The sequence below is a fragment of the Alternaria arbusti genome, assembly GCF_024043155.1.
Source record: "Alternaria arbusti strain BMP 1465 chromosome Unknown scaffold_3, whole genome shotgun sequence".
Taxonomy (NCBI): Eukaryota; Fungi; Ascomycota; class Dothideomycetes; order Pleosporales; family Pleosporaceae; genus Alternaria; species Alternaria arbusti.
Window position 1 is genome coordinate 2,694,453 of NW_026249943.1, and position 21,525 is coordinate 2,715,977.

The 21,525-nt window shown below is 51.8% G+C and overlaps 8 protein-coding genes across 8 annotated transcripts; 5 read left to right on the top strand and 3 right to left on the bottom strand.

Moving 5' to 3' along the window:
* Positions 1-4,341: 4,341 nt before the first annotated feature.
* On the top strand, positions 4,342-5,490 carry J4E86_003589 (uncharacterized protein; the record flags this gene model as incomplete). Its single annotated transcript, XM_051444142.1, has 4 exons — positions 4,342-4,595; positions 4,679-4,857; positions 4,915-5,242; positions 5,298-5,490. 4 exons carry the CDS (start codon positions 4,342-4,344, stop codon positions 5,488-5,490), a joined length of 954 nt encoding a protein of 317 aa, XP_051305637.1.
* Positions 5,491-7,232: 1,742 nt separating this feature from the next.
* On the top strand, positions 7,233-7,746 carry J4E86_003590 (uncharacterized protein; the record flags this gene model as incomplete). The annotated part of the gene is made up of 2 exons (XM_051444143.1): positions 7,233-7,253; positions 7,279-7,746. 2 exons carry the CDS (start codon positions 7,233-7,235, stop codon positions 7,744-7,746), a joined length of 489 nt encoding a protein of 162 aa, XP_051305638.1.
* Positions 7,747-8,120: 374 nt separating this feature from the next.
* Positions 8,121-8,512, top strand: J4E86_003591 (uncharacterized protein; the record flags this gene model as incomplete). Its single annotated transcript, XM_051444144.1, has 2 exons — positions 8,121-8,348; positions 8,405-8,512. 2 exons carry the CDS (start codon positions 8,121-8,123, stop codon positions 8,510-8,512), a joined length of 336 nt encoding a protein of 111 aa, XP_051305639.1.
* A 600-nt stretch (positions 8,513-9,112) lies between these two features.
* J4E86_003592 (uncharacterized protein) lies at positions 9,113-12,063 on the top strand (the record flags this gene model as incomplete). The annotated part of the gene is made up of 7 exons (XM_051444145.1): positions 9,113-9,246; positions 9,320-9,954; positions 10,001-10,538; positions 10,588-11,062; positions 11,113-11,658; positions 11,708-11,854; positions 11,902-12,063. 7 exons carry the CDS (start codon positions 9,113-9,115, stop codon positions 12,061-12,063), a joined length of 2,637 nt encoding a protein of 878 aa, XP_051305640.1.
* A 1,525-nt stretch (positions 12,064-13,588) lies between these two features.
* On the bottom strand, positions 13,589-14,350 carry J4E86_003593 (uncharacterized protein; the record flags this gene model as incomplete). The annotated part of the gene is made up of 2 exons (XM_051444146.1): positions 13,589-13,728; positions 13,795-14,350. The coding sequence occupies 2 exons, from the start codon at positions 14,348-14,350 to the stop codon at positions 13,589-13,591; spliced, it is 696 nt and encodes a 231-aa protein (XP_051305641.1).
* Positions 14,351-14,917: 567 nt separating this feature from the next.
* J4E86_003594 (uncharacterized protein) lies at positions 14,918-17,018 on the bottom strand (the record flags this gene model as incomplete). Its single annotated transcript, XM_051444147.1, has 3 exons — positions 14,918-16,680; positions 16,733-16,937; positions 16,989-17,018. 3 exons carry the CDS (start codon positions 17,016-17,018, stop codon positions 14,918-14,920), a joined length of 1,998 nt encoding a protein of 665 aa, XP_051305642.1.
* Positions 17,019-18,085: 1,067 nt separating this feature from the next.
* Positions 18,086-19,147, top strand: J4E86_003595 (uncharacterized protein; the record flags this gene model as incomplete). Its single annotated transcript, XM_051444148.1, has 1 exon — positions 18,086-19,147. One exon carries the CDS (start codon positions 18,086-18,088, stop codon positions 19,145-19,147), a length of 1,062 nt encoding a protein of 353 aa, XP_051305643.1.
* A 182-nt stretch (positions 19,148-19,329) lies between these two features.
* Positions 19,330-20,021, bottom strand: J4E86_003596 (uncharacterized protein; the record flags this gene model as incomplete). The annotated part of the gene is made up of 2 exons (XM_051444149.1): positions 19,330-19,410; positions 19,464-20,021. 2 exons carry the CDS (start codon positions 20,019-20,021, stop codon positions 19,330-19,332), a joined length of 639 nt encoding a protein of 212 aa, XP_051305644.1.
* Positions 20,022-21,525: the final 1,504 nt, after the last annotated feature.

Here is a 21,525-nt window from a genome sequence, read left to right on the forward strand (position 1 = left end):
CGCCTACCGTTGCTCAAAAGCGAATCAAAATACCTCCTCCGATTTATGGATGCCTCGGCATGTTCTCAGAAGACCGATGCAAATTTTGATGCAAATGTCAAAACACCTGGCTTTCGAATCTATGGTCTTTGTTGCCTGTCGCGGTCTTCGCAAGGTTTCATGATTCATGTCAAAGCTGGCAGCTATTTCCGAAGGACGATCTTGAACTATATCCGAAGAGGAATAGAGTGTGGTGTGAGTGATATATAAGTCGTCTGCCTGCTCGATACCCAACTTATACCATCATCCTCGTCGTCTATGGGTATCCAGAAACTGATGAGGTTCGCTGGATGTCTGCTTCCTCGGGAATCTTTTTTCTAAAAAGCCATAAGAGATAGCATGGCGCTTCTTCTCTCAAAGATGATGAGACTGACCTTATGGTTCTCCTGTTGTCCCGCAACCCTCCAAAAACTATCGTCATACCCGACATGTGTGCTTCGGAACCGGAAAAGTGTTCAAACATATGTATGACTCTTTGCGCGATACAAAACTTCAACACTTCTCACTTCATATCTCGAAGAAAGTCAAAACCTCTTTACCAACACGTCATGTGCGGTCTCTCAAAACATAAGCAGTTTAGATGAATGGTGGATCCTGCCGCTTCTTCGATTGAGGGAACACAGGCACTTTCTTTGAAGAGAGCCGTTCCTCATTTTTTTGCCTGGTGTGCTCTAATTGGGCTGACGAGCTTTACTAAAACGCGAGATACGCTGGCGTATGATCCAGAGGCTTGGGCTGTGTTATCCCTGTTCAAACGTCCAAAATCACAGTCGCATATCTAAGCGTCCTACAACTTTGAACAGGCTGGCTCATTCCCTAAATTGAACACCTTACTGAGCATGGAGCCGGACACATCTTTCCATAATATTCCCTAGGCGTGTCAATAACTTGAGATCAAAGGTCGCTACAATATTGAGCTGACAGTCGTGTGCCACTGGATTGTTAGATACGGACTCAAAACTTTTGCTTCAATTCGTGATTTGGGTCATGAGCTGCCAGAACAGGCCAAAACAAAAGACTCGTCTTCCCTCTTTGCTCACAACTTTCTCTGGGCTCAAGTTCTCGATCTGAGCGGAAGTAGCCCCTCCACGATTCAACAAGGTATGAAGAGGCGTCCGCAGGACTGATACACCTTCAATTTTGTCAATATCGCATTGAAAGAACTCTCCAAAAGAGTTAGAGCAGACAGTCATGTTGTTGCCCCTAGCTCGGCAATTGAAAATTTCGCTTCTACCAGGACATGTTCGCAGCTGGGCTTGGTTGTACTCAATAAAGAATGTCGGACCTGCAGTCATGGCCATCCTTAATTATTATTACCTGTCTCCATCTGGGGAGTAAGCAGAAGCTGGCGAGATTGCGGGGTAGAAAAAGCCTAGCCAGGTGGGAAAAGAAATGCGTGGCGGTCCTGAGCAATAACTGGCAAAAGACGGCTACATGTTTCCTGTCTCTTGCATGGCTTACACCGTACAGTGGCATCCTTCAAAAGAATCCCACGATTCTAGGCCTGGAGGAGGTATGCCCATCGCTTACATGCCGAGAAGCTGACTACAATGACGCTTCGTTAAATCGCAAGGCGCGGGTGCCAGCTCCGAGAACGATACCAACGATCGACGATCGAGTAGCATCCGAACGTTTGGCGGCGCATGTTGTGTGTCGCGTACTGGTGTGCGACAGCGGCTTCGCGATAGTATGTCAGTAGTATGAACCTCTGTCGGCGCAATCTCTTGCTGTGTGAAGCCGAAAGTCTGTCTCATGGGCTCGAGCTCGCTTTCCTGGCGAGGAAAGCAGCAACCTCAAAAGTACCGGGAGCCCGTAGATCTGGTAGCAGGGTCAACGTGCGAGTAATGATGGTGCAAATCTCCACGTTCTTCCACGTTGTGACTGTGTGAAGCGAAGCCCATGTCCCAGCTGAACACTGCCGCGGCTGCAACCGAAAAACGTGGAGTCAGGTAGGCGCTAACGACGCTAAGTGGCTGCTAGCTGTCACTCATCAATCCTTCAGCGGCATCTCGGCCGCGCCGACAAACTTCTCATAACAACATCGGCGCGTGGACAAAACAACGCACTGGTCAGTCCTGCTGTTCTGTCATCGCTTGCATATGAGTTCGAGTCCTTGTTCTACACATACCTGAGCGCTGCGCTGGCCAGCACGCCACCACAGGACGCCATGGAACTTCTAGATTGACCAAAAGAGCTTTTATAAAAGAAAACATGAAGGATCTCGCCAGGTACCGGTCTGAGGTGCCGCTAGCCGATGCGCTGCACAACACATCTCTCGCTTCGAGCGCAACTCATCCGGTGAAAATGAAAGCGCTCTGAATTCGATACAGCCATCAAGCCCAAAACACCTCATCGCGTTAGCGTTCAGCCCTAGCACCCCTGAGCAAATCAGCCCACGCAGCGAAGAGTGCCGCTTGGGATATTCGACTATTCTCACTCGCACGGAAGCTCATCCGCTGACTAGACAAAACACCAGGCCCATGATGCCAAGTCTCGTGGCTTGCGTTGCTGGCCTCGGGAAAGTTGTAGCGTTGCTGCATTTGTTCGATGAACAAGCCACCAGCTGAAGTTTCAGCACAATGTGGATTTTTGGAAGGCTAGAATGGCTCGACATGGGAAACTGTGCTCGCTTCTTTGCTTGGGGAAATAGATGACAAGGTGGTGTGATGGTTTGTATAAGGAGACTGATGCGCCGCGATGGTGTTGAGGTGTAACTGCATCCTCCAGGCGCTACAAATACGCTCACACTCGTTTTAGTCTATCGCAATTAGCTGAACGGCATAACACGTTGACGTACATCCATACAAACCTCTTCCAATCATTGTCACCGCCCTCTACAGCATCGGTCAACCACATCTCAGCCAACGCCAACCACCATCTTTCGATCGCAATGTCAGGACCGTCAGGTAAACTCGGCGGTCTTTCCACCAGTGTCGTCGCCATCATCGCTGTCGGTGGTGTAGCAGGCCTGCTAGCCCTCATTGTCGTTACGTCTCTCATCTTGGACATACCAAAGCGTATGAAGCAAAAGAAGAACACTGGCCTCATGGCACCAGAAGAGATGGAGAAGAAGAGTGTAGAGATTGACGACGCGGAAAAGGGTGCTATCAAGCAAGCGACAAGAGAGATATCAGTTCAATCCCCGAGCTTGTATTCAAGCACATATATTGCTCGGCCAGCGTCGCCAGAGTGTCAATGCGCCCACCCATCGATAGTCGTACATCCCTCGCCAGTCTATTCGAATACCACAACGTTAAGATGAGTTTATCGGCACTACATTTAATGTTCTACGACACCTTTCTGTGGATACTTTATCCATTCGCACACGTCTACACCGCCCGGGTGGGACCGGGTCAGAGGCCATTTTACATTCCAAGGTTACCTTCGGCGTTAAGACCTGGAATGTTCTTATAACCTTTCAAAAAAATTGTTCAGATGAGACGAGAGCGTCACGGCCGGAAGTTCGATACCCTGTTTGATGGATGTTCGGAGTTAACTGTTATCACCGTTGGGTAACGCAAGGCTGCGTGTCATGATACTACGTGAAAGCCCCATACACCATGGTCTAATCCTACTTGAGTACGATTATCGGACACTCTGTAGTATACAAAGCAGATTGTTCACTTATGTCACTGCGTTTCGGGACATCATTCGGCCGAATTGCATGTGTTACACAACACCTGCATGATCGCTTCCATGCAGCACGGTAGATTGCAACTGTCCACAATTGCTCGGCGTCAGCACTTACGATAGTAATGAAGAAACCAAAATCACTCATCAAGAAAGAAGACCATTATTGTTCGTCGAAACCTCTATGATCCGTTCAGACGTGCAATGTTGACACGCTGCGCAGTACGCACCTGTGCAGGCTAGTGCGAAAGGTCGTCGGTCTTTCCGTAGCGCGCATCTCACGACAATCTTATGATGGAGCGGGATTAGCACTGTGTTAACGCATAGCATCGTCAGCGCAAGAAGTCTTCGGTAATAAGCGCTAACCAGGCGAGGCCACCGTCATCCTCGACGTTGCCCAGTTGTGTATCTAGACCGGACGACTTTTCGCCCTATCAAGGCAGCAGTCATGGCCGCTCCGAAACATGCGGGTGCGACTACACGGTACTACCGCTTACTCACGCATGATAAGATGTGGAGATATACTCAGCAGGTATAAAGACTGAGTATTCTTTGCACATCAAAGTCAGCAATTGAACCAGAACGCACGAGCAACAACATTCTGAAGTCTTATCACAATCTTACTGCACTTCCAATACCTCCCATATCCACAACGTTGAAGCATCATCCAAGATGGCGGACTTCAAGCCGTACAGCGAGCAGCCCGAGCTCCACGCCAAAGCACCCTACCGTGCCGCTATGCTCACGCAACCTGCAAACCTCAAACAAGCCCTCAAAGACGCCCAGGCAGATGCGAGCAAGACCCTCATGGGCATCGCGCAAGGTATCCCAAGCACCTTCGTGACCAAGTTGATTGCCTCCACTAAGCCGGATTTCATCTGGATGGATGTTGAGCACGGCATGTACAACCGGTTGACGTTGCACGAGTAAGTTTTCTTCGATCCAATTGCGACAAGATTTTGAGAACTTGAATGTGTATAAGAAACCAAAGCTGACCTTCACGATAAAGTTGCATTCACGCCGCTCAGCATCATTCCGAGGGTAAATCAATGGTCATCTGCCGCGTACCCAAGCATGATGAGCTGAGTCTCACTACCGCCCTCGACGCAGGATGCGCCGGCATCGTCATCCCCCATGTGGAGAGTGCGCAAGAAGTCCGCGACTTCATTAAGGAAATGTACTTTGGCGGTATGTCCCCCATATCTTTACCATCACCACCTATTCTGACACAATATGTCTTTCCAGGCGGCAAAGGCCATCGTTCATTCAGCCCCTGGACATTCACACCAGGCTTGACGTCATCGCTCTACCCTAACGACCCCTACAACGTTCAAACCGCCAACAACCACGTCTGCCTCATCCCCCAGATCGAATCTCTGAAGGGCCTTGAGGCCTGCGAGGAAATTGCCGCCGTTGAAGGCATCTCTGGTCTCATGTTTGGTCCTGGCGACTACATGATTGACGCTGGCATGGACATCCATTCATTCATGAACGGAAATCCCGATCCGAAATTTTTCGAAGCCATGGGGACGTTCAATGCTGCGGCTGCCAAGTATGATCTGCCTATCTTTGGGTACGTATATCGCATGTTACTTCATGTTGGACCAGACGGCTGACGGGTGCTTTAGTGGTGTGATGGGACTGGATCAGATACCCATGGCTATCCAAACTGGTATGCGTGGTATCGCAGTGCAATTCGATGTCTGGGGCACTACACGGCTCTTTGCGAGTTCTTTGGAACAGGGCTGGAAACATGCCAAGAGCTTTGAGGGAAATCCGAAGCCGAGTATGGCGAACGGACAGGCGAAGCCGGCCGAGTAGCTAGAGGCTTACGACTGCTATCAGAAGAGAGGCATCTCATCTTTCCCCTATGACTTTCGCCCGCCAGCAGTATTCCGTGATGCACAAGGCTGTAGACATCAGGCTGCGGAGCTCAACCCCGATGAGTAATTCTTCCAACATCTTATCCGAGAGAGCACCCTCATTGGTGAGGCCTCGCTAGGTATTACTAGATCCGGTCCCTGGCTGTCCAAAGGCTGAGGTTTTATCGCTATTATGAGAACAGGCACCAATTATAGGAAGAAGTGTAGTAGTTGGCTGAAGTGAACGGCTGGTGTGGTGTGGGGGCCGTCCGAGAGAGAAATGGTTATCCTCTCGACTTGCGCCTTGCCAGTCTCTTCATCTCCTCGTCCGTTCTTATCGTGTGCATCGACGAGGCAACTTCAGACTCGTCGGTATTTTGTTTACTGCGCGCGTTCAGGCAAACGTGGCTCCAGATCCCTACATTGCAAAAATATGTCCCTCTTTCTCTCCGCGTTCATCACGACGCAAAGGTTCAGCTCGACTCTAGAGACCGTCCCGATCACTGTTGTCTTCCCTTCCTCATATTATGCTTCCTCTTCAACATCCATTGCAACAACAATCCCAGCTACACAATCTTCAGTGACACCTTCCTCATCCGCACTTCCACCACCAAACACAATGGCGCCAGCTTCAACCTCTCCCAACACAGGCTTATCGAGCGGGGCAATCGCCGGCATCAGCATCGGAGCCATACTTGGGGTTCTTCTCATCGCAGTCGCCGCCTTCCTACTTGGAAGACGCAGCTCTACTCATCGGTCATCCGCAAGCGACCTTGTTGTTACTGAACGCGATGTTCCGATAGGTGGATACAAGGCAGAATCGGACGGACAGGGAAGAGCAACAGTGGAGCGTGAAGGACGAGGCATTGCGCGGTGGTGGAGCAAGAAGTTCAGCAAGAGTGTGAAAACAAGGGCTTTGGACGAGGCTGAACCACGAGACTTCTCGGCTGAAGAGGCTAAAGGTGAAGGCCGTGTGCGACAGGTACGGGTGCGAGATGAGGATTTGCCAGAGTTCCGTGGGGTCTGAATGTCTTTTCTGAGAAGTTTGTTAACAGTATTGAATCAAGCACGTTTCCCAGTCGCTCCTCCATCGCTGTTGCCACTGTGCATGACCATCGGAACACGCGAGGTGAGCAGTGGTATATGGTAAGGATAGATCCGAGTTTACCGTAGTGCTGGGCGACAATCCTGAAAGCGATCGTTGCAGCGCACCCCAAAAGAGGATATAGATCTTCCTGTCAGGTTAGGCGTCCGATGTGACGAGGCTGAGCGTGCTCCGCATCTTGTGAGTCTGCCAATCAGCCTTACCGGTTGGCAGGGCGGTTCCTCGCGTGCATGCACTTTTCCTGAAGCGGCTAGCTCAGTGCTACTCCAACGAGAGAAGGATGGACATAGCCCTGAATTGCCATCACTGTGCTGTGATATAAGTAGAACGAGTAGATCGTCTCGCATACGTATTTAGTGCTTACTGCCTTGCCTTGACACAAGATCAATAAGTATACGTCAGAGCGGAACTGTAGATCAAGGGATTATACCCATCCCATCTTCATGTCCTTCCCAACTTCAGTATCGATTTCAGATTGCGAAAGAGACTCATCCGGAAGCTTAGTCTGTATGTCTAATCCAAGTAGCGAGTTCGGTCAGTATGCCTGCCTCCCTCACACATTTGAGTCTCTAATATGACGCCAGATGCCAACCGAAATGATGCGAAAGACACCTTCGGTGAGTCCGACCTCTGAGTTTGCAGCCGTTTAATTTGACTGACATCAAATCAGACAAAGCTGTCGACGCGCAACAGAGGATGATCGGCATTGGTGTGGGTGTCGGAGTAGGACTATTTCTTCTCTTCGCCGGCCTGGGTTTTTGGGCTTTCCGACGACACAGCAAGAAACGCTCGCGACAGATCAACCAGCAGGCGCAAATACAATCGGCTCTGATGCAACCGAGGATGCAACAGACGGATCCGACACAGTCCTGGATGAGGCAGGGCCAGGAAGTGGACGGCATGGCATACAGGAGTGAGGTCGAGGCCCAGGACAAGCAGCCTCAGTACCAGTCACAACACTACCAAGAGATGAACGCGAATCCGTATGGGAGCCAGTTCCAGGGTGGTCCAATGGTCGAAGCGCAGGGAACGCGGGATCCTCAGGAAATGGCGTTGAACCAGAGGCCGCCGCAGGAGATGCCGGGGAACGGGGCTTTTGGACAGCGCTGACCTAATTAACGTTATAATTGTATCGATTGACCGACATTGACATGTGATGCGACATATAACAACATGCTACATAGGTCGCAAAGTTCCAAGTTTTTGACGGTCAAGAGTTTGGATGAGTCCAGCCTGTCGCGTCTGCCAGCTTCGCGTCGCGGGAGCCGTGGTCCGTGCACGACCAGCCATCACCCAACCACCACATTTCCAGCCCTCGAGAAATTGCGCAGCACGACAGCAGCTATGGATCTAATAAACGGATGCCTACATCGTGGTTCCCACACTGTTCTCTGCCAGCGCATACCCACACCGAAGCCGTGCTCAACACGTGTACACGACTATCAACGGCGCAGTCAATAAACCATCCCAATCCTTTCGATACCATGCTTCTCAACGCTCAGACTCTGGCACTGGCCGCTTTTTTCTCGACACTGGCTACCGGACGGCCTTTGGACTCGTCGAAGCCCCGCGAGATTGTCCCACGCAACAAGAGCTATTCGGTTGTCAATGTCGGTGGAGACGCCTCGACCCCGGTCGCAACAGCCACTTCGGTGATCGAGACGACGAAGACGGTCGAAGTCGTCGGTCCGGCACAGACTGTCACCCAAGAAGTTACTGCGACTGTCGTCAAGCCTCAACCTGCGCCCGCGTCGACATCTAGCTGCAGCTCGAGCAGCGTGTTGAAGTCGTCATCGTCAACATCCACACCAGTCTCGTCTACTCCTACGCCAACACCTACACCAACATCATCGGTCAAAACTACATCAACTCCTAGCCCATCGGTTCCTTCGCCAACATCAACTGCAACACCGACGATCTCGAGCTTGTCTTCCAGCACCATCTCAACGCCAGTCGAGACGCCGAAGCCAATCTTCGTCACGGTCACGCTATCGCCAGACAATGGCCCCACGGAGTACTACGATGATGGCATGTGGCACACGCATTACCGCGTGAAGACGTTCGAAGCCGCTGCAGCTGTCACCGCGGCGCCATAGCTAGCTGCGTGATGTCTGCGGTCCAGGCTTCTTTGGTGTTTTTGCTTTGGCGGCAGACTGGCTCAACCCGCCTGTTCCTTTCTCCCTGTGTTTTACGATATACGAGTAATGGCCGGAAGCCAGCCTAGTACGGCGAGGAGTTATATTATGAAGATCAGACACGTCTGTGAGACGAATGCCGATGTACCAATAGATTAAATAATAGACGCATGCACAAGCCCAAGTTTTGACATGGCAGAGTGATGATGTGAAGGCTGATGACGCAGGTCGAAGGGGAGCTTGCATCCCTGCGTGCTTGGCGAACGGTTACACCCAAGGCGGCGGTGCGTATCCACGACGAGCTCTCCACACCCCCGGACGATCCGCCTCTCTCGCTCACAATGGCGTCGCCGCCCCCCGTAGAAGACCAGGCCCGGCTGCTCGAAGATGCCCTGGCCGTGGTGCGCCAGCAGACGATGCTCATGCGGCGCTGCCTCGAGACGCCGGGCAAGCTAATGGATGCGCTCAAGTGCAGGTACGCGCCGACAACTCTAAGCTCCGAGGGCCCCTCTGGTGATGTCTTGTCGTGCTAATGACCCCCATGATAGCTCGACTCTCGTGTCGGAACTGCGCACCAGCAGCCTCGGCCCCAAGCAGTACTACGAGCTGTACATGGCCGTCTTCGATGCCCTGCGCCATCTCTCCGTCTACCTGCGCGAGAACCACCCCGTCAACCACCTCGCCGACCTCTACGAACTCGTCCAGTATGCCGGCAACATCATCCCGCGCCTGTACCTCATGGTCACCGTCGGCACCGTCTACATGGCCATTGAGGATGCGCCCGTCAAGGAGATCATGAAGGACATGATGGAGATGAGTCGCGGCGTCCAGCACCCCATCCGCGGCCTCTTCCTGCGCTACTATCTGGCCGGCCAGGCTCGCGACTGCCTTCCGTCGGGCGACAGCGAGGGGCCCGAGGGTAATCTGCAGGACTCCATCAGCTTCATCCTGACCAACTTTGTCGAAATGAACAAGCTGTGGGTGCGCCTGCAGCACCAGGGCCATTCCAGGGAGCGCGAGCAGCGGACCAAGGAGCGCCAGGAACTGCAGCTCCTCGTGGGCAGCAACTTGGTCAGGCTCAGCCAGCTGGTCGACTTGGACAACTACAAGAAGATCCTCAACCCGCTGCTGGAACAGATTGTGCAATGTCGCGATGTCTTGGCCCAGGAATACCTCCTCGAGGGTATGTATCGGATTGCCGACCTCAGGATCTCACTAATACGCGGCAGTTGTCACCCAGGTCTTCCCGGACGAATTCCACCTGCACACGCTCGACCAGTTCCTCTCCGCCGTCGCACGCCTAAATCCACACGTAAATGTCAAAGCCATCGTAGTCGGCCTCATGGATCGATTGTCGTCGTACGCGCAGAGAGAAGCCGAGTCGGAAAGCCCAGAGCAGCGCAAGAAGACGGAAGAGGAGTCAATAGCACAACTCATGGAGCAAATGCGGATAGCAAAGGAAAAGAAGGCCGCCGAACCCGAATCAGCGCCAGCGCAGCAGAACGGAGACGCAGAGGAACCCTCAGAGACGCAGCCAAGCACCGAAGAAGACTCCGAAGAGGCATCGAAACCCGCAGAGACCTCCGCCGAGAACGATGAGACCCCAGCGACCGAGACAGACGGCGATATCGAGAAGAGACGCGGCATACCGAACAATGTCAAGCTGTTCGAGATCTTCCATGAGCAGGTGCAGACGCTGGTCAAGATGCAGCGGCTACCAATACAAGATACGATTGGGCTATTAGTTTCGCTAGCAAACCTTGCCTTGTACGTTCCAGCACACTTTCTGGTATGGCGACGATACTAATATTCACAGGAACATCTACCCCGAAAGACTCGACTACATCGACCAAGTCCTGACGTTTGCGAATCAAAAGGTCGCCGAATACGCCAACAGCGCCGACCTGCACTCGCAGGCAACTCAAAGCCAGATCCTCAGCCTCCTCCTTTCGCCGATCAAGACCTACATCTCTCTCTTTACCGCACTCGCATTACCCAATTTCATCCCTCTGCTACATTCACAACCATACCCGACTCGGAGAGCCGTGGCCGGCGAAGTCGCAAGAAGTCTGATGCGGAATCAGACCTACATCGCATCCGTGGAGAATCTCGAGAGTGTGCTGGAGATCTTGAAGGTTCTCATTCGGGAAGGCATCCAGCAGGCGCAGGGATATCCAGGAGGACCGATTCAAAGACGGGCACAGGAGACGGAAGAGACGATAGAAGAGCAGGGATGGCTCGCGCGGATAGTACACCTTATTCGCGGCAAGGACAACGATATTCAATTCAAGGTGAGTTCAATTAACATGCAGACTATAGTACGTACTAATAACTCCTATAGCTCCTTCAAGCCGCACGCAAGTCCTTCGCCGAAGGCAACGAGCGCGTCAAGTACACATCGCCCGCCATCATCACAGCATCACTCAAGCTCGCACGGCAGTACAAGAAGCGCGAACACTTCGAAGACAACTGGCAATCACAATCATCCGCTCTCTACAAGTTCATGCACAGCACACTGTCGACACTCTACACCCGCGTTACTGGCTCCGCAGACCTATCCCTCCGCCTCTTCATCGCCTGTGGTCAAGTCGCAGATCAGAACGGTTTCGAAGAGGTCGCGTACGAGTTCTTCGCACAGGCATTTACAATATACGAGGAGGCAATCAGCGACTCAAGAGCCCAATTCCAAGCTGTATGCGTCATCGCGAGTGGTCTACACACAACGAGAAATTTCGGCAAGGAGAATTACGATACCCTAATTACGAAGTGCGCGTTACATGGAAGCAAACTGCTCAAGAAGCCGGATCAGTGTCGCGCAGTATACCTCGCAAGTCACCTGTGGTGGGCGACTGAGATTAGGGCATTGGGTGAGGAGGACCCCAAGAACGTGAGTAGATCCAATCCGACTTTCAAGAAACCAGTACTGACTGCTACAGCTCTACCGCGATGGCAAGCGAGTGCTTGAGTGCTTACAGCGTGCTCTCCGTGTAGCTGACGCATGCATGGATGCCGCGGTCTCAGTCGAGCTCTTCGTTGAGATTTTGAACAGATACGTCTACTACTTCGACCAAGAAAACGATGCTGTAAGTTGCCATCTTGCAAACTCCGAAGCTTTTCTAACGATTACTAGGTCACGACGAAATACCTCAACGGTCTCATCGAGCTCATTCACTCCAACCTACAATCCAACGAAAACGCCTCTTCGCTCGAGAACCCAAGGAAACACTTCCAGCGCACCCTGGATTACATAGCGAGTCGAGAATACGAGGGTGTGGTTACAGCGGCAAAATAATGTTAGTGGGAAACGGAGATGCGGCGTCTGTTTTGAGTTGGAAGTCCTTGTACGACTAGATGGACATGGATATCGCACGCTCGTATACCAAGTACATAGTTTGGGAAAATGGAGAATGCTAATGAAGCCAAATATGTTGTAACATTGCACGCATGTGCCAAGCGTCTTCATATTCACTTGCAAGCAATATGGTGATGATCACCATCGGGACTATACGCAGCATCTGCCAATGCGCTAGGATGTATTCAAACTATCTCTACGCCTTTCTACTCTGTCACCCTGGGAACTCGGTCTTTTCTCCAAAAATCACCAGAATCCACACAATGGAGTTGCTCGGTGCCATCATTGCCTCAAAACACAACCAACCAATTCTATGGCTTTTTCTGATCCGCCCAACGTTACTCTTGTATGATCAGCAACTACCCTAGAAGAGGAAAAATTGTCTTTGTTTCTTCTCTCCAAAAACCGCGACTACCATTCATGTTGGTCGCTATCGTGTTTTTTACATGAGGTACTATTCTGAAACGAGTTTCGAACAATCGGATGTTGGTGGTTGTGGTCGCGATTGCTGTATGCATTGATTGAAGCCGTGATTAAAAAAACGAAAGCAACCATGGACATGAGTTTGGACTTCTGGTGGACTGACTTTACCAGGAAACAGTCTTATAGTAATTGATGGACTGCTAGGAGGTTTAGCTGGAGTACGAAAGATGTCATCCCCGCTTTCATGGCTGGGAAGTCTTCTATACTTTACCATTTCATCTTCATCCCCAAAAACTACTCGATGACGACGTATGCGTTTCGCCGGTATTCCTCCAAATTACATCGAAGAGAATGACATGGATTTCCTTCTTCGTGTGGACTTCAGCCCCTGTCTCTCAACTGGTATCCAAGTGGATTGATGGTGTGCCTTCAGGCTTTCTCAAAACTGTTAACAACGGCCTACATGGGCCTTTCTGTGGCTCTTCATTATTTCAGAAGCTTCTACAAAAGAAAACTGCTTAAGTTGCAACAAAAGCCAAGGGTTGAACTCTGATGTGACATTTGAACCCAACTGTGGCAGACAATGAGAACAAAAAGCATACATGTTGATATGATGATCAGGTGGGAGGAAAGGCTATCGAGACCTGTATCCAATATGAGAAGCGAGGAAAACGAAGGACCTGTCGCTATAGTGCTGTGGGGCGCATCGAGAAATGTATAGGTTCGGATCTGGCTTTCTGATTCTTTCTCCTCGCATCAATTCAGCCCTTATTCTTCTCAAAAAAAAAAAAGATACACCAAAGCTATGGGAATGTGTCTAGTCTCTCTATTCAAATCAAGCGTGAAACCTTACGATGTAGTTCATCGATCTCATTATCGGGGTGTGATGGAACTCAATTACGGTGGAATGTTGATGCAGAGCAGGGCCACCAAACGCGGTCAGGTAAATCTATATAGTGATCATGATGGAACTCAACCTGCTACACATATTCATTCTAAAGCTTATATGAAGCTGAGGTGTCCTTCTACAGAGCTCGAAACCTTAGGCCATGGTCATATCAGGCAGCGCTCCCTTGTAAAACTCGCTACGGCCTTCAAAGTCGAAATCCAAACCCACACATCCAAATTCCACCATCTTCTTGTCGAAGTTCTGGTAAGTATACTCAATGAACATGTCGATACCTGCATTGAAGTCAGCACAAATACACCTCAATCCACAATCCAACTGCAGCAAGAAAGAGAACTCACCACACCCGGCACCGCCAGCGGTCCAAATCTCCGCGCCATCAAACCAACCCCCATCAACAACCCACCTACGATCGACCCACTCCGTCCCAGGAAACATCTTCTGCGCCATGCCCAACATGACCCTATTCGTCGTAGCCTTCTTCCCTTCCAACACCCCACTTCTCGCCAACCACATACCCCCCGTGCACGTGGTAAGAATGACCTTCGTCTGCTTGCTCGCCTCTTTCAGGAACACCAGACTCTCTTCGTGGACAGTCGCAGGGTTCGGGCCGCCGAGGAGCAGTATATCGAGGTCACGCGGAGCGGTTGCGTAGGTGTGCGTGGGTCGCACGTACATGTCTGGTGTTACATGGGCAGGGTCCATGGTGGAGGATATGTAGAGGAAGGTCATAGGAATGGCGTGGGGTGCCATGGACGCGAACTGTGGGTTCATGGCTATGATCAGGTTGATGGTTTGGGGTGTGAGGTTGCCGAGGAGGTCGAGGCCGGCGAGGTCTGTCATTTGCGTTCCTTCGTATAGAACGCCGACACGGATAGGAGTTTGGGTAGAGGACATTGTTGCTGAACTGTGAAGGTTGAGATAGAACTGAAACTGTGATGCTGGTTGGTGGTACGGAAAGTTGCTCACTGCCTTCAACTACTTTATACATATCTACTCACTTCGGAATTTGAACGCATCGGATGAACTCTCAATTTCCGGTCCGCTGCAGCTTCCTACATGATATTGCATACGTACGATACTCAAAATGTCTGCGGACTGTATTTAGCGTCACGAACGAATGGTGGTTGCAAGAATGTTGCTGCCTGAAATATCGGGTGGAGACAAAGAACCGGAGCGGATATGTGTGATGCGCCGTGCCGTTAGGCGACCAGCATGATAAATTCAATTTAATAGCACTAGACGCCTAAGATCATTGTATAGGAAATACTCAGGATTGAGTTGTAAGTATGTACAATAAGGGAAGCGTCCAGAGAGTGGGACGATATGTGGACCAATATGCGCGTAGCGTACCATATGTACGAGATGCTGCAGACGCCGGTCAAAACAAGAATGTATGATGGTCAAGCCATTAGAGATTAAGGAAAGTCGTGAGTTCGTGGGTATTGCTCAAAGAGACGAACCCTATCTGTGCGGTGCCTCTGAGCTGAAGCGACGGAATTCCTCCCTCGCGAGTTCTTTCTCTCGCACTTCGGAGCTTGTTGCGCTGCTATTATCATTACTGTACTTTGAACTTGTCTGTCGAGTAAGATCGCAAGAAGCGGGAGTCTTAGGTTCGTCCGATCCCGCGACTGAGGTGGCGCGTGTTCGCTGGAGTGATGCGTCTCGGATGCGAGTGGAATCGCCACTCATGTGGTTCAACAAGGAGATAATTTCGAGACTAGGAGTTCTTGTCGGTCCAGTTCGGTGAGCTGGTCTTGATGACTCGGAGGGCTTCTGGATCGGGAGTTCGGGGATCTCTTCGATAGCAGGGGTTCTTGCACCCTGAGAATTGGCGCTGTTTGCGCGGCTGCGGATGACCTCTGTCTGCGGGAAACTAACGCGCTTCCTGGTCTTTCGGGATGGCGAGACACTTCCACTTTTAGACGGCATAGTAGGAGTGTAAACCGGTACTGGCGTTTTGCGATGAGATCTCGGAGGTGGGGTCGAAGGGTTGGCTCTACGTCTGTCACTGTTTGATTCCAGCCTGGCCAATGCGTCGGTAACCGCATCGCCTACATCAAACTCATTCAATTGGTGATGTTCAAGCTCGTATGTCTGTTGTTGCGGGGTGCCCCGACGCGATGGCGGATTTGTATGCTCCAGAACAGAACTTGCACCCGGCGGTGGCGTGGAAGCTGGCAATGGCCATTCAGCAGGCAGTTCTGGAACTGGCGGCACATTGATATCGGGGCGCGAAGCCTTATCGTTTAGTGTTGTCTTAGATGAGGCTGCGAAAGAAATGGTAGTGTGGCGGCTTCTCGATGAGTCGCCCGAGAGACGCTTGACCTTCCAGCTACCTGTGTTGTCTACTTCTAGAGTCGAATGAGGGTATTGTAGTGAATCAGCCAGTGTCTGGGTGTCTTCGAACACGGAAGACTGGTATCTGTGTAGCGTTTGACTTGAGTCGTTGGGGTGGGCCATCGGGTGAGCCAGAGTGGGCGGGGGTACGGTAAGATTCTTCTCGTTCTCGTCGTGCAAGTCAACGCGGCTCCTGGAGTAGTCACCTGACTTCCTGGCCCCATTTGGCACGTAGAAACGTAGGTCGACGCGAACCACTGCAAACATGATGATGACGAGGATCTCAGTGACAAAATTGAAGCAGTAGAAGCTTCCCTTGGTCAGGTACCACGGCAGCTTGATGACGTCGCGCTGTACATCAATCAATGGGGTTCCTGGAATCCAGGCCAGAACGCAGCGGAAGATCTGCCCGATGGAGAGAACAGACACCGAGATGAGGAGGATGATGATGTTGTACCTCAGTCGACCAGCGCCAAACTTCTCGACTTCTGTCCTAGGAACGAGGAGCGAGATGCCTACTAGGATAGCTGGCGCAAAGCAGAATATCGTAAAATATGTCTGAGCGAGGACGAATAGGTCGTGGAAAGCAGTAAGCTTGCTTTGGTCGCGTGTGAAGAACTGCCAGATCTGGCTTATGATGAGCATAAGTAGAGTGGCTACCAACAGAACCAGTCCGCCTCGGTGAAAAATGCGGTACGGCGTTGACCATCCTAGGCGCGCATGCTGGGAGCGGACAATGCGTTGGACAAAGAACCAGTTCACTCCGTACAAGATGATGGTACCGATGTAGACGAAGATATTGGCCACGATGGCGAGTCCGATGTTCCTGGGATAGTTGGCCCACGCTATCCGCAAGGACATGGTGATGATTCTAATCTTACAGAGACCTGCAATGTGTTAGCCGTGCGCATACTAGTCAATGGGAGTGAAAGAACTTACCGAGTATAGCGCCATTGAAGATGAACTTGTGCCCGCGATGCTTGTTACCCTTAAAGATCTTGATGTGGATGACGCCAAAGATCAGGTAGAGTATGAGAAAGACGATGGCGAGAGGTACGTCAGGCACAATGGCAGGGGTTCCACCCAGGCCGGCATTGAGAGGCGCATATGGAGGGCCTCGACTGGCTTGCCCAGAAGCTCCAGACTGACCATGGTTAGTTGCGCGTAGGAGGAGGCTGGAATTGACATCACTCACTGGAGGTCCTTGGGTTCCTTGCTGCGACATCTTTGCCCGTTTGATGTTGGACGTATGAAACGTTTGCTGCAGAGGAGGTTGGAGAGAACCAAAAAGCTCTACCTGGGAGGCGGGAACGAGGTGGTGTATATCAGGTTCTACTGCCACGCGACTGATGCAGTCTAAACGGTAGTATGCATCGCTTAGAGCAGAGCAGCGGCTGACCCAGATAAGCAAACTAGATGACGACTATGCAATAACCATACCATGTTCAATCCAATTGGATGGACGGTCGTTCCATACGACGTGCCCGGCCTATCCGCAGCCGTGCCTAGACGTGGCAGCACAAGGCCTCACTGGATTGGGGCTACCGGCTTCTGCGGTGAGTGGATACCTACCGCACCCGTGGTACGCGAGCGATCTTTCCGCAGATCTAACGTTTGCTATTCTCAACGCATAGTATGCTTTTTCTCATTCAGTCTCCTTTCTGCGGTGTATAGATGTTCTTGCATCTTGAAGAATGTACGACATGTTTTCCATGACCAAGAACACTGCTTACATTGCGCCGCAGTCAACTGTGCCTCAATAAGGTGCCTTCATGTTGACGTTATCGACGGCTGACGGTAGTACCGGGTCTCCTCAGTGATGCCGGAGATCAGCAGAACGCAGTTCCTGAGTGGATGGTCGGCGAAAACGTCAAACGAGCTCCGACCCAGATGAACCCAAACCGGGACAGGGCACTGACTTGGGCACGGTGCTAAATGATGCGTCCATCGGGGGGTTTTGCAGAACAAAGGCCGACCTGCTTTTGTCCCGAAATAGACGTCGCATGTGAAAGCCTAGAGGAGGCTGAGAGATAAGGTGTCGCACTTGCATAAAGGAGCGAATTGGGCGTGTGTCAAGCTAGGGAAAAGGAGCAGTTGAGGTTGAGAATGGATATCTTGAGGTGTGGTGTGGTGGATGGCAGCTACCCCAGATTTTCGGAACGGTGAAACTGATCGGAATGATGCTGGAGCTCGAAGTTGCGTGTGTCCAACCACAACGTTCAGCACATCGTAATTTCGGCCAATGCTTCCTCCAAACCCCGTCGTAGTTTCCGCAATTTCGTAGCCTTCGCCATGCCGCCCAAGACTAAACAACGCGCGGTCAAGCCCGCCGGCACAAAGTCCAAGAAAGCCATCCCGCAGCCCTTCACCGCAGCCCCGGCTGAACTCGAGACGCTCCTGTCCACCTTCGACCGCTCGCTCGTATACATAGCACATGTCGATGTGCATCCAGCCTGGTTCAAGCGGCGTATATTCGGCGTCCCCGTCCTCCTCAACACGGCCATAACCGCGCTCGTACTATGGCGCCTGTACGTCATCGGGCCTCACTACTGGGCCATTCTCATGTCCGTCATGGGAAACCACAATGAGACTACCATATACTGGGCAGGCACATCCTGGGCAAATTTGCTATGGAGGGTAGGAAAGCGCATGGCCATGTTCATGCTGGACTTCCTACTCTTCCGGTTCGTGGCGCTATGGCCGTTCACTTTCTTCATTGAGCAGCCAGGCAACCCAGTAAGCTGGCGGTGGAACGTGGGCTTCAGGGATGAGGAGGTATACGTGAGGGTCAGCAGAGGATGGGGAGCTAAAGACCTGCTTGGGGAGGCTGAAGGTGGAAGTGGGCGTGCAGGCGCGGATAATCCCTTCTTCAAGACCAGAGTTCTGCCCGCGGTTGACAAGACGAGGTTGAGGGAGAAGACGGGATATCTGTTGATGGATTCAGACTTCGACCTGGACTTCTTTGGCATGGTTGCTGCCACGCAACTGCTCGATCGCAAGGACATCACACTCGACCACCTCCGCAAATGCGTCTTCGTCTACGTCGGCGACCCTGAAGCAGAGAACGGACAATGGGCTGTCTGGGAATGCGCAAAGCTCGATGAAGGCTCGGAAACCGAAGCGAGGGACAAGGTCATACAGTTCAAGGACCGGCTCACAGCCATGGGCAAGGAGAGCTTGTTCTTCAGATGGGTCGAGCTCATCCAGTACGAAAGCAACGCACCGGGTGGCTTCACGCAAGAGCGACAGATAGCTGCCGCCGAGAAGGTGAAGAAGATGTTCGAGGACGAAGGAGTGGACTTTGAGGTATTTGAAAAGGAGATTGGGGGTATGGATGGGTTGGCAGGTGCATAGGCTGGACCTAACGTCGAGTTTCAGGATAGACAAAAAGGAAGCATGATTGGGGTTCGTGAACGTGTTGATAAGATACCCAATTTTGTACATTTCGAAGATTTACATCTACTCGTAAAGTCATGCCTACGTAGCATAAAAGGTTATACATAATTTGTCTCGGACTCTCCGCTCAACTTCAGCCTCTACTCCTCAGCATCTTGCCCAATGATCCGCCTAGTATCTTGGCCTCCTTGCTTCTCGATCTTGGTGTTGGACTCGCATGCCTCGACTCCCGTGTCTTAGACTCTATGGGAGAGGTTTCCCTGCGCCTCCGTACGGCAGTGCCCTTAGCCTCTGCGCTGCTGGAAGAGTTGAGCGTGTCGCTGCGTTTCCGAAGACGGCGGGTAGGACTCGAAGAGGAGGTGGTTTGCGGGTGTGAGTGGGACTGAGAAATAGCATGTGGAGATACGGATGTAGATGTCGTTCTGCGTCTGCGCTTCTCCTCGGTATGTTTGGACTCTGGTATCCGCGCCGCTGCAGGGCTAGGAGTGCGTGTCCGTTCTTGTTCCCGTTGTTGATGTTCTTGTGTTTGTCTTTCCTGCTCGGCAATCACACTTCTCCTCTCCATGTCTTCCAATTCATCGATGGATACCTGCACCACCTTCTTCACTGGTGCAACCTCTTCTCGACGTCTTCTCACAGGCACGTCACTCCTCGACGCAGCATACGCGTCTAGAAGTTTCTCAACCTCTTTGCGATTCGCATCTGTGCTGGCTAGACGGACAACTTCCAAGACGAGGAGGAAAGCGATAATGTAGCCGACGAAGAAGCCGGTCCTGGCCCAGAACTCTGGATTGATCAGGAACGAGAAGAGTTTAATTGTGGCGAGAAACATTTTGGCGTTTTGAGAACTGATCTTGCGTTGAACGTGGGAACGACCGAAGGATCGTAGTGTAGGCGCAAGCCAGATAGTGAGGTCGAACAGAAACGAGGGGCGGCGACAAAGAATGAGTGATAGTAAGCCTTCCGACCCCAAATTACGGCGTAAATACGGCGTCGTCGTCAACAAGAAGAGAATGTACTGTGTGCGGCCCGCGCTCGAAAGATAAAAATGTTGTTACACCGCACCGTCCGCAAGTTGCTAGACCTGCTTCACGTTGCTTTTACCTCCCTCGCGCAGCAGCGAGCCCCTCCACCTTTTAACGTCCTGTCAAGCCCCCACAGAGGGCGGCATACTGAGACACTTCGAGCCCACAAGGTACGCGTCCCAGGTGTTCCGCCCCTAAACCCTGCGAACGACACCCCAGAACCGGGAAACTATTAATGGTTGGAGGATTGGATGGGCGGCGCTTGAAACCAATCAGCATGTTTCAGCTGGGGTGATGCAAGGGTGTCTGAGTTAGCAGGTGTTTGAAGTCCGCAACACCATGCCGGATGCAGATGTGAACTTGTCTAGAAGCGAGGAGCGCGCGCCAATGGGCTGGGGTAGCGGCGCGATTGTGTATCAGTACCCAGGCGACGGTTCGCGTTGGTCGCTCGTCATCGGAGTCTGGCCGAGCAATCTGCAAATGGTGGCTTGCGTAGGTTTTGAGTTGAGGGGCAGGCAGAGTTTGGAGAGTGCTCAGGTGGAAGCCCATACGTCACGTGCTGCGAGGACGCGTCGCTGCTCGCGGGGCAACAAGCTGCTAGCCTTTCGACATCACTGATACATCCAACAACAGCCGCATTGCGTATCGCATAACGAGCACTATGGTATATCGCATTCGCGAAATGCGATACTCTGCTGTCTGGCGACCACCCCAGAATATATTCCTCGTTGTTCCTTGTCGACGCTGCCCAGGTGTTCACTCATGCCCTGACCTATGTCGATTAATCGTCGATTACATGACGGCATACTTCTATTACACAGCGTCAGTAGGTACAAGATCAGGTAGTACTTCTACTCCCATGTAACGGCAGTATCAACCATGTGAGACGCGTTGCTGGATGGTTTATCAAGTATCGACGCTCAACAGCGAGAACAGCTTTCAAAGAAGGGAGTAATCCTGTCGTTTAGAGTGATGTGCTAGGCAAAGGCCTCGACTACGCGCGCTATACTGGCGTAGACAAGGTAAGTAGGACTACCACCAGGTCGCTGTTGAGTAAACACTGGGCTCCACCTTTCACGTTGAGTTTGAAGCTGAGAGACCCCGCCTGCGCGCTCGAAGATACAAGTACAGGCTTGATCATTACGGCTGAAGCCAAAGCGTGTGAAGAAAGGCTACGCCGGGAATTGGAGAAGGAAGAGGAAGAAGCCGGAGAACTGCAGGCCAAGCTTGAACAGAATAGACAACGAGCTACTCGAGGCTGATGCGAGATAGGTGGAACTACCCAAAAAGATGCGAAGCAGATGTCTTAAT